This window comes from Mesocricetus auratus, unplaced genomic scaffold (genome assembly GCF_017639785.1).
Source record: "Mesocricetus auratus isolate SY011 unplaced genomic scaffold, BCM_Maur_2.0 Super-Scaffold_100007, whole genome shotgun sequence".
NCBI lineage: Eukaryota > Metazoa > Chordata > Mammalia > Rodentia > Cricetidae > Mesocricetus > Mesocricetus auratus.
The window spans coordinates 97,647,631-97,660,286 of NW_024429191.1; the positions used below are offsets into that span (position 1 = coordinate 97,647,631).

Sequence of the window (12,656 nt, forward strand, 5' to 3'; positions counted from 1 at the left end):
AGGATGGGTGGCAGAACCTCAGCCTTGCTTGCCAACCCTGGCTTTCCAGCGTCCCCAACTTGATTGTCCACCCAGGCTCTCTCTGGAAGGCGGCTAAGCAGGACCCTGAAGGTCAGCCTACAGGACTGGCAGGTGTATTCTGCCCACCTGGTGGCTGCCCCCACGCCTTGCTGTTGGCTCTTCTGCTGTAACGTGTATTCTGTAGAGATGGAGGGCGAAGGAAGGACCCAGATCCCATCCCAGCGCTGTCCCCATTCGAGGGCCTTCACTTTGGTGTTCGATGTTGGTGTCTTTAGGTTTCAGGGCCAGCCCTCTGAGAGTTCAAAAGTCTTGTGCCTGTGCCAGCCAGAGCTGCCCAACCCCACCTCTTGGTTCCTTAAAATATGCCATGTTTGCTTTCTTACTGGCCATGCTGCTGGCTCGCCATCAGTGGTCAGCAGAGGTCTGCCCTCTGCAGCTATCAGGGACTCACTCGGGTGGAGGGGTTGTAACCCAGGATAGCTGGCTGAATGCAGAGTCTGGGCCTGTCCGTAGAGAAGGGTGCTAAGGTCAGAGGGGACATCTCTGCTCTCCTTCCCACCCATGGACTGTTGCAGGGCTCACATGTGTGGTCTCACCAACACAGAAAGGGCATCTGGCCTTGGAAGAGCCACATCAGGATGGCCTGCCATGGCCCCTGTTGGTCCTGGAAGCACAGTGCACCCAGGTGGGCCGTTGTGAGGACATCCCATGGTTCTTTGCATATGCACCTGGAGAGAAGCCTATTACAAGCACACAAGAGTGATCTGCAAACCGCTGCTGCATAGGCCTGAGATTCTGGCATCCTAGACCACATTACTGAGTGTGGGTTTTCCTGTTACATTTGTCACAGGTCAGCTAGCCAGCTAGTATTTTACACGGGTGCAGAGGGAAGCTGCAAATGTCATATGACTAGTCAGCGTCACAACAGCGACCGAGGACCTGGGAGATACCCTTCACCCCCACAACCCTCCATGGGTCTGTCTTGGGGGATAGCCAGCAAGGCCGAGGCCACAGCCACCCCTAAGTTCTGGCAGGAAATGGTCAGGCAGTGATACCAGGCCTAAGACATTTCAAATCAAGTCGAGACATCATCATCCTTGACTAGAGTCAAGGCGGGTCTCGTGGTGAGGTTTTCAGAAGGGCATGTGGGTTGTGTTCCTGTGGTACTTGTGTGTGATGGGGTCTCGAGGGATATACTCCCAGGAGTACCTCTCACACAGGGTTGTTTGAGGACACACTGGCTTTGCAGGTGGCCACTCTATTCTCCCCACCAGGGTCTAGAGGACACTGAGTGACGTCGTTAGTGCATGGTGGCTGTTAAGTGGTGACACAGGCAGGAGGCAAGTAGGACAAGATAGACAACTTTGCAGGCCAAGCAGATGGAGGAGGGTTTTAATGGCCTGATGGCATCGGGAAGGTCATTTGGGAGCCTGCCCTGTGCTCACAGCCCACCTTACGCCATGTGCGCACTCACACCCAACTTGTACCAGCACAGGCCCCAAGCACCAAGGCGGAGGCCCTCTTGGGTCCCCCGCAGGGGGCTGAGACTTAGTCCTTGAGGTTGTAGTTGCGGACCCTAGGGTGCCGCTGCTGCCTCTGGCAGTTTGTAGGTTTAGCTGGTTGAGACTTGCTGGGTCTGGGGTGTGTGGCTTTGGGCTGAGCTTCCATCTTTAGCCCTTTGACAGCAAAGGTGCTTTGCTTGGTGACAGTGCTCTGGTCGACCTTCTGGAGACAGCTGGCTCCTGGAGGTGGCGGGCACTCTACAGGTAAGCAGCAGAAGAGGTTTGGTTAGGAACACAGGAAGAGGAGGGGTGTGTGAGAACTCTTTGCAGGCCCTCATAATGACCTAGCCCTAGCTAGTGCCAGCAGCTGTGTTGGATCCTGTCTGGGGTGCAGCCTTTTTGGGCATGGGCTCCATATATTCATTGCTGGGCCTGGGCCTGCCTTTTCCCCAGCACACAGACAAAACAACAAAAACATCCGGACCTGCTGTGACCATTTCCTGAGGGGATGGGGGCAGGTGGCCCCACCTCCCATTCATGCCAGACCACCCCACCAAGAGTCCAGCCAGCTGTCCTGTCCTCAGGGCCTGAGTGTATAGGTGGTGTTCATGAACACTTCCAGCTACTTAGCCTTCCTGACAGACAGGCCAAGGACTTGGGAGCTGCACTGTACCAGGCACAGGTTAAACACCAAAGCAGCCCAGCCAGTGTTCACTTGAGCCATGGTTTAGGTGATCATTTCATTGCTGTTGCTAGTACCCAGAATTAATAGGCAGGCCACATCTAGCCTTTGTAGGTGACCATCTATATCTTTTGAGCTTTTTTGTCTTTTGAGTCTTTAACACTAAAAATGTTTCTCTTTGTAAGACACTATTTCACCTCCCTAAAGACTTCTCCTTTCTCTCTGGCAGTCTGGCCCAGCAGACAGGAAACTTCTGGTTTACTGGGAACTGGGGCTCTTTTTAGACAGGATCTCATTATGTAGCTCTGCTTTACCTGGAACTCACTATGTAAATTGTCTGGTCTAGAAACTGGGGATCCACCTGCCTCCCAAATGCAGGGATTAAAAGCAAGCAACACAGCCAGGTGGTGGCAGCGGCACATGCCTTTAATCCCAGCACTTGGGAGGCAGAGGCAGGTGGATCTCTGTGAGTTCGAGACCAGCCTGATCTACAAGAGCTAGTTCCAGGACAGCCTTCAAAGACACAGAGAAACCCTGCCTTGAAAAACAAACAAACAAACAAACAAAAGCAAGCAACACCATGCACTGCGTTCATAGCAGAGTCGTGACAAGGGGACCTAACCCCCACTGCTTGCCAGCCTTGACTCAGCCATTTTATATGCATGAGGCAGGCTAGGAGGTGATATGCCCAGCACTAATGAGTTCCCTTCTCTGTGACTCCCAAAGACCTGGCACGTGCTGGATGGGCACTGAGTAGAGGAAGAGTCCGTGTATCCCAGCTGACCCCACTGTGCAGTGGGCATGGAGTCTGAATGCTTGCATGGGCTCCAGAGAAGTGACAGGCAGATGAGCTGCCCTCCACTCTGCTTCCCATCAGAACAGCTTAATAGCTTTGCTATCCTGGATGGTGGGGGGTGGTGGGAGGTGTCTTTTTATATCTGTCTCTTTTAAAGTCAAGGTCTTGCTTTGTAACCCAGGCTGGCCTTAAACTCACAGCAATCCTCCTGCTTCAGCCTTGTGAGGGCTGGGGTGACAGGTAGGTCATACTATGTCCAGCTTTATGAGGAAACTTTAAAGATTTATTATATACATACAGTGTTCTGCTGGTGTGTAGAAGAGGGCCTCAGATCTCATTACAGATGGTTGTGAGCCACCATGTGTTGCTGGGAATTGAACTCAGGACCTTTGGAAGAACAGCCAGTGCTTTTAACTGCTGATCCATTTCTCCAGTCAGAAACTTTGCTTTTTGTTTTTTCAAGACAGAGTTTCTCTGTGTAACAGCCATGGCTGTCCTGGAACTCACCTGTAGACCAGGCTGGCCTCAAACTCACAGAGATCCACCTGCCTCTGCCTCCCGAGTGCTGGGATTAAAGGCATGGCCCACCACCCAGCTTGAGGAAACTTTTTGAAAACCTAGAACCAGCAACTTCATTAAGGCCATTTCTGTTCTTGCTCCTGCTGGACCAGGCTCTGCTATCTGACTCAGGAACTCCTGCTGGGTATGTCTGGTTCTCCAAACCCAGACTACCCCTCCTTTCTACCCCATCTCTCTCCAAGTCACTATCTGCTATGTTACTTGGTGGGGCCCTTCCCAGAAGGCATCATGGAGAGGCAGGAATTACAGAAAGATCTTCATGTGAGGTCCTCTTGCTGGCTACCTGGAACAGGCAGGGGCAAAGGCCAAGGAAGGAATAGCCCAGTTCAACTGCTGATCACAGTGGAGCTGGTCATGACTCTGACCAGTGTCAGACAAAGTAGCTTCTAACTGGCACTAAGGGCTGGGCAGACCCAGAGCTAGGAGGGTTTACTTGAAGGGTCCCTGAGCAGGTCTAGTTAGAAGAAGAAAAGGACACTCTGCTTTGTGGCCTTTGGTTTCTGTTCCTGGTGTTTCTTTTGAGATTCCTCCCTGTGCTGACCAGTAACTTGCCTGTTAAGCTCATTCTGCCTCTCTGGGATTCTGCTTTTTCACCTAGGGGTTTGAAATCTGGATGCAGTGCCGTCTTGCACAGAGTCCCCTGCACATCAGCCTCCTGTTTGATCTGCCTCTCCCAGCACTTGACTTGTGGAAAGTTCTAGCTCTGTAAGACATTTTAGTCCTTATGGCTCTTAATTGAGGGAGAGGTATTGGAGCCTTACAGATCTTTGGGGTTACTGCAGCACCATGGCTTGTCTTCACTGAGCATTTGATGGTGGAGTCTGGGGAGGACACCTGACTGTTTGGAGATGGGCTTGGCTCTTATCTGCACTGGGGGCACTAAAATGTCTGACTACCAAGGGGTAATACTTTGTCAGCCTCAGGTCTCCTGCCCCCAAGGCTCCCAGCCCCAGGAGCCACCTTCAAAGCTACTATCCCAGCTTCTTGCCTCCTGGATATCATGTGACCTCCCAGCTCTATGGCTGCCCTGATGTGGCTTTCCAAAGACTGGACTCAGTGATGTCTCCAGAGCCTGCCTGGGGGAGCTGGGCCAGGCTTGCCCTGGGCCCTGGCTGCAGCTTAGGACTCAGTCCAAGTTGTGGTCCTGGGCACAGCTGCCAAGACCTTTCCAGCTCATCTTAGGCTTGTCTGCTCCATCCCTACTGTCTTTGGGGGTTAACCAACCTGTCACTGAGACCTCTCCTGTCCCCCTGGAACCTGTGTGCGCCTCAGCTCTCTTTTTGTATTCAACATGAGCTCCTTTTTCCATCATGCTTACCAACTAGGTCGGATTACACTTTCTGGTCCTTCAAACCCTCTGAGGCTCCCTACCACCTCCAAGGTGGAGTTCAAGCCTTCAGTTGTGCGCACATGGGTGAACACGAACTTGCTTCCCAGCTTTCATGGTCACATGGTGTGATGGCTCAGCATCCCCATTCCTGTACCAAACCCCTGCCTCATGCTTTTCTAGAAGAGCCTGTAACCTTGGGTAGTCAGATGCTACTCAAGCCCAAATGTTGACTCCTCACAACACCTTGGGGATCCCAAAGCTGCATGGCCAGCAGCTTGAGCTCTACTCACAGGGCTGTTGGATACCAAGTCCCCTTGAGCTGTGCAACAGCAGAGGAGCAAGAACCTCGCTAGTGCTCACTGCCATGGGGCTCAAGAGAGGGAGCATGGGTGGTCTTGGCCCCACCATCCCTCCTGAAGATGACTTTTCCTAGGTGTGAATAGGCCTGTCTCTTTCTTGCTGTCCTGCCTACAGCAAGCCATCTGTATAGGAAACACATAAAGAGAGAGGCTGTGCCCAGTAAGTATTGCCTGTGCAACGACCTGGCATGATTCTAATTCTGCCTCTGGCAGGGGTGGTGGGAGACGGAGGCAGGGCCAAGGATGGGGGTGACAGCTGTACTGTGAGGTGTCTGGAGAACTGGCTATCCTCTGAATCCATTCTTGGGAAGACACAATAGTGTGGGCAGAAAGAGAGACAGGCAGGGGAGGCCCGAGAACACGACAGATGCCTCAAGGTGTTTGGAAGGCTGTGGACCTGCTTTGGGTCCTCAGTGTCCCTTATGCCCCTCATGTGGGACCCTGTGCATGTTCAGATGGTGTGTGTGTGTAATCCTGTATGTGTACGTTCATATGGTGTGTGTATATAATCCTGTGTGTGTTCAGATGGTGTGTAACTCGATCAGATATTCTCTGGAGATGGCCAACTTGTGTTTGACTGACTTCTAGATAAAATGACAGACAAACTTTTGCAGGGTCTACCTACCAACTTGAGACTTCAGGCAGGGTCCTGAGAATCCTAGGCTATGTCAGAGCAGGCCAAGGCTGGTGAGGGATTGTTAGACCGTCAGTGATAGCTACACTGTGGGTAGCAAACCCCTCACTATCTGTGGCACCTCAGGGTCGTGGCATCTCTGGGCTGCTGTACCTTAGCTGTTCTCTGCTTTCCTGGCCCAGGACAGCTAAGTGAGGCAATGCTCCTCTCATCTACCAGTGTGGCCTTATGGGGAGAGGCTGCGCTGGCCACGCTGACAAAGGCTGCCCAGCTTGCTCAAGACATTATGGGCGACTGGCCAGGTCAAAGGCCTTCTCTGAAATCGTTCTCTGGAGTTCTGGCCAATGACCCTTTGGACCCCATGTGCTGATTTCTGTCCCCCCAGGAAGGAGAGGCAGAGAGATGACATGCCTGTAGCACATGCAGGGAGGATACAGTCACCCAGGCGTCAGGCCTGAGTGCCAGGGCCGGAAGCACAGGCAGTGCTCTGGTGCCTGGTAGGAGCCACACAGTTCAACACAGTGCCTCTGCTGCCTTCTCTCAGTCCTCAGCTTCAGCATGCCACCGGATGAAGGGCAGGAGACCTAATTCCCCAGCCTGAAAGATGGGGAAGCACCTGGGGGAGATGAGTTGCCATGGCTTCTTGAGGAGGCCAGTGTCATCCAACCTAATGCTCAGCACCTCTTGGGTCGACAGGATCAGTGGGCAGGGTTGTTTTGCAGGTTCCAGGACAAACAGGCCTTGCTGTGCTGGGGGAGGGGTGCTCAGGGATTGGACGAAGGTAGCCATTGTCCAGTGTTATGCTTCTCTGGCTTAGGGATGCAGGATCAGTACTACTGATTAGTGAGCCAGTGTCTATGAGGTGAAGTCCTCCTGAGAGCAGTGCTGCTCCCTCTACACCACTGAGTGCTCATGATGTCTCTAGGACAGCCAGGACAGCTACAGGGCCTGAGTCACTGCAGGGAGAGGAGCGGCCTCTGGATCCATAGGCTGGGACATGAGTCAATCTCACAGATAGGAATTGACATCAGAAGATGCAAGGTGTTCCCAAATTGGTCTCTCCCACCCTTCCTCTATGCCTTCCTTAGTTCTGCCCATACTGGTTTAAGAGCACATAGTGAGTGTTTCTGTGTTCTGTGTGTGTGTGTGTGTGTGTGTGTGTGTGTGTGTGTGTGTTTTGGTTTTTTGAGACAGGGTTTCTATGTGTATCCTAGCCATCCTGGAACTCACTCTGTAGACCAGGCTGGCCTTGAACTCATAGAGCTCCACCTACCCCTGCCTCCTGAGTGCTGGGATTAAAGGCATGTACCACGACACTGGCTCATGTTCTCCATGCTTAAGGCCAGAGGCCACTGTCCTCAGGGCCAGGTCAGAATCCTTGACTGTAGCATTTGGAGAGCATAGGCAAGCTACTCTGGCTGGTTAAAAGGGCCTCTCTGGTCACCATCTAGGACACTACTGGGAGGTGGCACTGGCTGGAGTTCCAAATATCTGATCTACACCTCTACCCCACAAATAGTGCATCAAACTACAAGTAGCTGCACTATCTCTGTTCATAGGAAGGTCAGTTCTGGTTACAGAGTGACATGAACTTTGCAAATATACCTTAAGTGATAGAATGAAGTGTGCTGTCAGCCAGTTAATGGCTTTCCACTTTAGACAATCAGTGGTGCCACAATGTATATGGTAGTATCTTCAGGCCACAAGAAACATGTCTAGAAAATACCAATCCCCATTTCTCCTGATGCCTAAACAACTTCTCACTTCCAGTTTTCAATGCCAGGCCTGACAGGGAATGTGGCCTTTTACCCTACTAGACTGATTAGTTCAAGTTTAATTAGGAAGGCCACATTTCCTAATCCTGATCTTGAGTGGAATGTCTTCTTGAAAAAATGCTGCCAGGCTACCCAGAAGTAGTTACAGAGAGCTAGCTCCTACTGTTTTGGCTGTGAGGAAGTCAGGAAACAAGTAGGTGCCTGGTGTGTGTGTGTGTGTGTGTATGTGCATGTGCGTGTGCGTATGTGTGTGCATGTATGTGTGTGTGTAAAGAGAGAGAGTGGGAAGGAGACATGCACCCCTTGCTCCACCATTGCTAACTCTATGGTAAGAGTGAAGAGCAGCGTTGTTTACCTGCAGCCAGACTCACCCCAAACTCTCCGGCATCTTTGTTTTGAATCATAAACAGAACTTTTCATGTACTACAGGTACACAGTACATGTTCTTAAAGTGGAGGGAAAGTTCTGCTGCAGGTTTTGTTTTGTTTGAGAACTCTTTCTATAGTCCTGGCTGTCCTGAGCTCACTGTGTAGACCACACTGTTCTTGAGCTCACTGAGATCCACCTGCCTATTGAGTACTGAGATTAGAGACGTGCACCACCAAGCTTAGTGAATTCTAGTTCTATGTAAAGGCCACACCTAGAACCCTCTTATGTAGGAACTTCTAAAGCAGGGAAAGGCCAGATGTGGTAGTGCACACCTTTGATCCCAGCACTGGAGAGGCAGAGGCAGGTGGATCTCTGTGAGTTCCTGGCCTGCCAGAGTTACATAGTGAGACGCTGTCTTTTGTTTTGTTTTTTGAGACAGGGTTTCTCTGTGTATTCTTGTCTATTCTGGAACTCACTGTGTAGACCATGTTGGCCTTGAATTCAAAGATCTACCTGCTGCTGCCTCCCAAATGCTGGGATTAAAGACATGGGCCACCACCACCCAGCAGAGAGATCACATCTTTTTAAAAAAAGTACGGAAAGAAATTTTAGGAAATAGTCAAGTCCTATCTTCTCCAAATTATCTGTAGGGTTAGAAAATGAGTGACAGCTGGGTTGGCCTGATGATACATACCTGTAACTCCAGAATTTGGGAGGCAGAAGTAATAGGGTCATGAGTTCAAGTGCAGCTTGGGTTAGATAGTGAAGTCTTATTTCAAAAATCAAAAAATAGAGAGAGGGTTGAGGAACGTCTCAATAGGTAAAAGTGCCTGCTGTACAAGCCTGAAACCTGAGTTCAATCCCCAGAACCCACGTGAGGGTGGAAGGAGGGCACTGACTCCACTCAGCTGTCCTCTGACTTCCACACGGTATGCAAACTCCCTGCTCCAGACACACACATACACACACACCACCAACAACAACAACACCACAACAATAAAAATGAATAGAACAGGTACAACTGTGTGTAGGTGAAAAACAAAACAGGAATGGCGGTGTGTGACTGGAATCATAGCACCATGGAGATGGAGGCAGAAGGGTCCGAAGTTCAAAGTCATCCTTGCTACACAGCAAACTCAACACCATCTTGGGGTGTATGAGACCCTGCCTCAATATCATAAAACAAATGCAGGTTAAAAAAAAAGAAAAACAAACAACAGAAAACCAAATTAGTACTAAGAGAGCACACATCACTGCAAAGGGAAGTGTGAGGCAGCCAGCCTCACACACCAGGTCTGCAGCGACTTCACCACACTTTAGCGTCTGTCTGTGATGACATCTCTCTCTAAACCAGGGATATAAAGTACCTTTTTACAGTTCTGGGGACAGAACTAGAGGCTGTGTGCATGCTAAGCACACACTCACTCCAGTCCCGGCTAGGAGAAATGCTTAGCTTGATAAAGGTCCCATTGAGAAGCTCACAGCAATCATCACATTTAGAAACTTTAGCCTAATCCCCTTCAATTTAAGAAGGATACAACACAACTACTGTCACCACTCCTGTTACCATGGTGCTAGGGGGCCCAGCCAACTCTTTAAGAAAAGGAAAAGGAGTGTATGGATTGGAAGAGAAGAAATAGAAGGAAGACATCATCAACCACTTAGTAGGAGAAGGAATCAAAGCCAAATTGTAAAGGTCTATTCAGGGGCTCAGCAATGGCTCCACCTACACTCCAGACCCTCTCTGCAGCAGCTGTAAGAGACACAACTTCGGGAACAGCAAAGCTGAATTGGCCGGCCATCACCTTGCAATAAAAATTTCCTGGCACTGCCCCAGGTGTAGCGTCTGGCCTGGATGTGAACACTCCTCAGGGCCAGATACCTGCTCACGAACCCAGGAAGTTATTTCTGATGCCTGCTTTATACCCTGGTTTTTAAAGTTTAAGTTCCTGTTTCTTCAAGCTGAATCTCCAAAGCAGTCTTTCACTGAAGCTACTGGGGGGTGGGGTGGAGGGGTGAAGGCAATGTTGGGCCCCTCCCCTGGCTCTGTCCCCTGGGCTCTAGTACACTCCCATAACGCTAGGGCTCCTAGCCTGCTTGTCTGCAATAATGGCCTCCCTTGATGTCCCTAAGAGCCACAAAGGAGAATAATTAAGAAATCTCTAGTGGCTTGATGAGAATTAGAAGCGTCCTGCTAGGATCTGCAGTGGCCACCAAACAGCACCCTCAGTGGGATGAGTCTTGGTTTTGTCTGATGGTGCCGCTGTCTCTCAGGCCCCTTAAATCATCTTTATTAAGGGGTGATTTACATACAAGAGTGGGCATCTATCTAGAACTTCCTGGAAATTTGTCTATTTTGTAAAGCATCTTCTCAAATACTTTAGTAAGCTTTGTTTTCCTTCTCTAGAGCCAGAGTTTCATGTGCCCCAGGGTGGCCTCAAACTTGTGATTTTGAATTTCTGATCTTTCTGCTTCTATCTCCTGAGTGCTGGGATTATAGGTGTGTATCATCATTCTCCCTTTATGTAATATTGGGGATTGAACCCAGGCTTTGTGCATGCCAGCACAAGTACTCTACTGAGCCATTTATCCAAAGCCCCAAGCTGTCAATTAAGATGGTCTAGATATAAGTCTAATATATTTTTGTTTTCCTGTTTTGAGACGGGAATCTCACTGTCAACCAACTTGTCATCCTCCTGTCTCAACCTCTTGAGTGCTGGGATTATAAACAAATGCTGCAAGACCTGGTAACTTTGTTTTGCAGTGTTGGGGGCTAAACGGGGGCCTTCCAGGGCAGAAGTAATGGCTCAATGGCAAAAAGTACTTGTTGCTCTTGCAGAAGATTAGATTCACTTCCAAGCACCCGTTTGGTGATTCAAAACTGTAATTCCAGTCCAGGGGGATCCAATACCCTCTTTTGACTTCTGAAGGCACCAGGCACACATACATACAAGTAAAACACTCTTATACACAAAGAAATCTTAAAAAAAAAAACTGGAGACTTACAGAGTACAAGATGAGTGCTCTGTTGCAGAGCTTCACTGTAATACTTTTAGTTTGGTTTTTTTTTTTTTTTTTTTGAGATAGGGCCTCAAACTCGGAGACATCCCTGTCTTGTTTCCCAAGTGATGGAATTAAGGGTGTGTGCTACCATGCCTGGCCTTTTTCTTTTCTCTTGGTGGGTTCCTGGGAGTGGGCCATGTGATGCTTGGGAAACAGAGGCAGGCGGAAAGTGCTCCCTCTCTGTAAACTGCTTATCCCTTTTCTCGATTTGTTATGTGGTAGGACTGCCAATGCGGGTAGGCAGAGGGACATGGGCCTCAGGCTGTCACCAAGAGGTGGCAGCTACAGGTTCTTCATCGATGCCTTCCGGGTTTGCTGAATTGTTTGGGCGAGTCTAAACTCACCCAAAACTCTGTTGCCCAGCCTGGCCTAGAACTAATGTTAATCCTACTGTCTCAGTCTCTTAAATGCTAAAATTACAGGCATGAGAAGTCAGACCCTGTTTGAATTTATTATTATTTCTTTCCAAGACAGGGTTTCTCTGTGGCTTTGGAGGCTGTCCTGGAATTAGCTCTTGTAGACCAGGCTGGCCTCGAACTCACAGAGATTTGCCTGCCTCTGTCTCCAGAGTGCTGGGACTAAAGGCATATGCCACCAACGCCCGGCTTATTGTTTTTTAATTAAAATTTAAACACTTAAAAAATTTAATGCGTATTTGCATGCGTTTGTGTGTACCACACACACATGTGAAGGCCAGAGGGTGCTGTATTCTGGAACTAGAGTAGAATTACAGGTAGTTAGCCGGGTGTTGGTGGCACATGCCTTTAGTCCCAGCACCCGGGAGACAGAGGCAGGCGGATCTCTGAGTTTGAGACCAGCCTGGTCTACAAGAGCAAGTTCCAGGACAGTCTACAAAGGCACAGAGAAACCCTGTCTCAGAAAAAAAAAAACAACCCCCCCAAAATAAAAAGAAATACAGGCAGTTGTGAGCTGTTATGTGGGTACTGGGAACCCGATCTAGGTCCTCTGAAAGAACAGTAAGTGCTCTTAACCACTGAGCCATCTCTCTAGCCCTTATATTTCAAAATCAGATTATCACCATCATTATTATCACTATTGTTATTATTATTTTTTGGTTTTTTGAGATAGGGTTTCTCTGTATTGTTTTGGAGGCTGTCCTAGAACTCGTTCTGTAGACCAGGCTGGCCTCGAACTCCTGAGATCCGCCTGGCTCTGCCCCCCCGAGGGTTGGAATTAAAGTCGTACCATCATGCCTGAAAAGTCACTTATTTCTTGTGTCATTAGGCTAGGATGGTGAGCACTTTTATTTGCTGTTCCAACTTGAAGTTCTGAATGGTTGTTGTTTCCAGACAGGGGCTCACTATGTAACCCCTGAGTGCTGGAATCACAGCATGTGCCACAATGATGCCCCATTGATTTTTTTTTTTTTTTTTGGTTTGTTTGTTTCAGACAAAGTCTCACCATGAACTCTGACTGGCCTGAAATTAGCTCTGTAGACCAGGTTGGCCTCAAATTCACAGAGATCCACCTGCCTCTGCCTCCTGAGTGCTGGATTTTTTCTTTATGGGGGTGGTGGTTCAAGACA

General features: G+C 49.5%; 1 protein-coding gene across 2 annotated transcripts in view; it reads right to left on the reverse strand.

The window, feature by feature from the left end:
• Positions 1 to 1,384: 1,384 nt before the first annotated feature.
• The window catches only part of Ccdc57 (coiled-coil domain containing 57), a 99,928-nt gene continuing 88,656 nt past the window's right edge, over positions 1,385 to 12,656 (reverse strand). For both annotated transcript variants that reach the window (XM_040750210.1, XM_040750213.1), the window contains one exon: positions 1,385 to 1,781. In XM_040750210.1, coding sequence (XP_040606144.1) covers positions 1,570 to 1,781 — 212 coding nt within the window. In that variant the 3' untranslated portion in view covers positions 1,385 to 1,569. The remainder of the gene's footprint in view (positions 1,782 to 12,656) is intronic.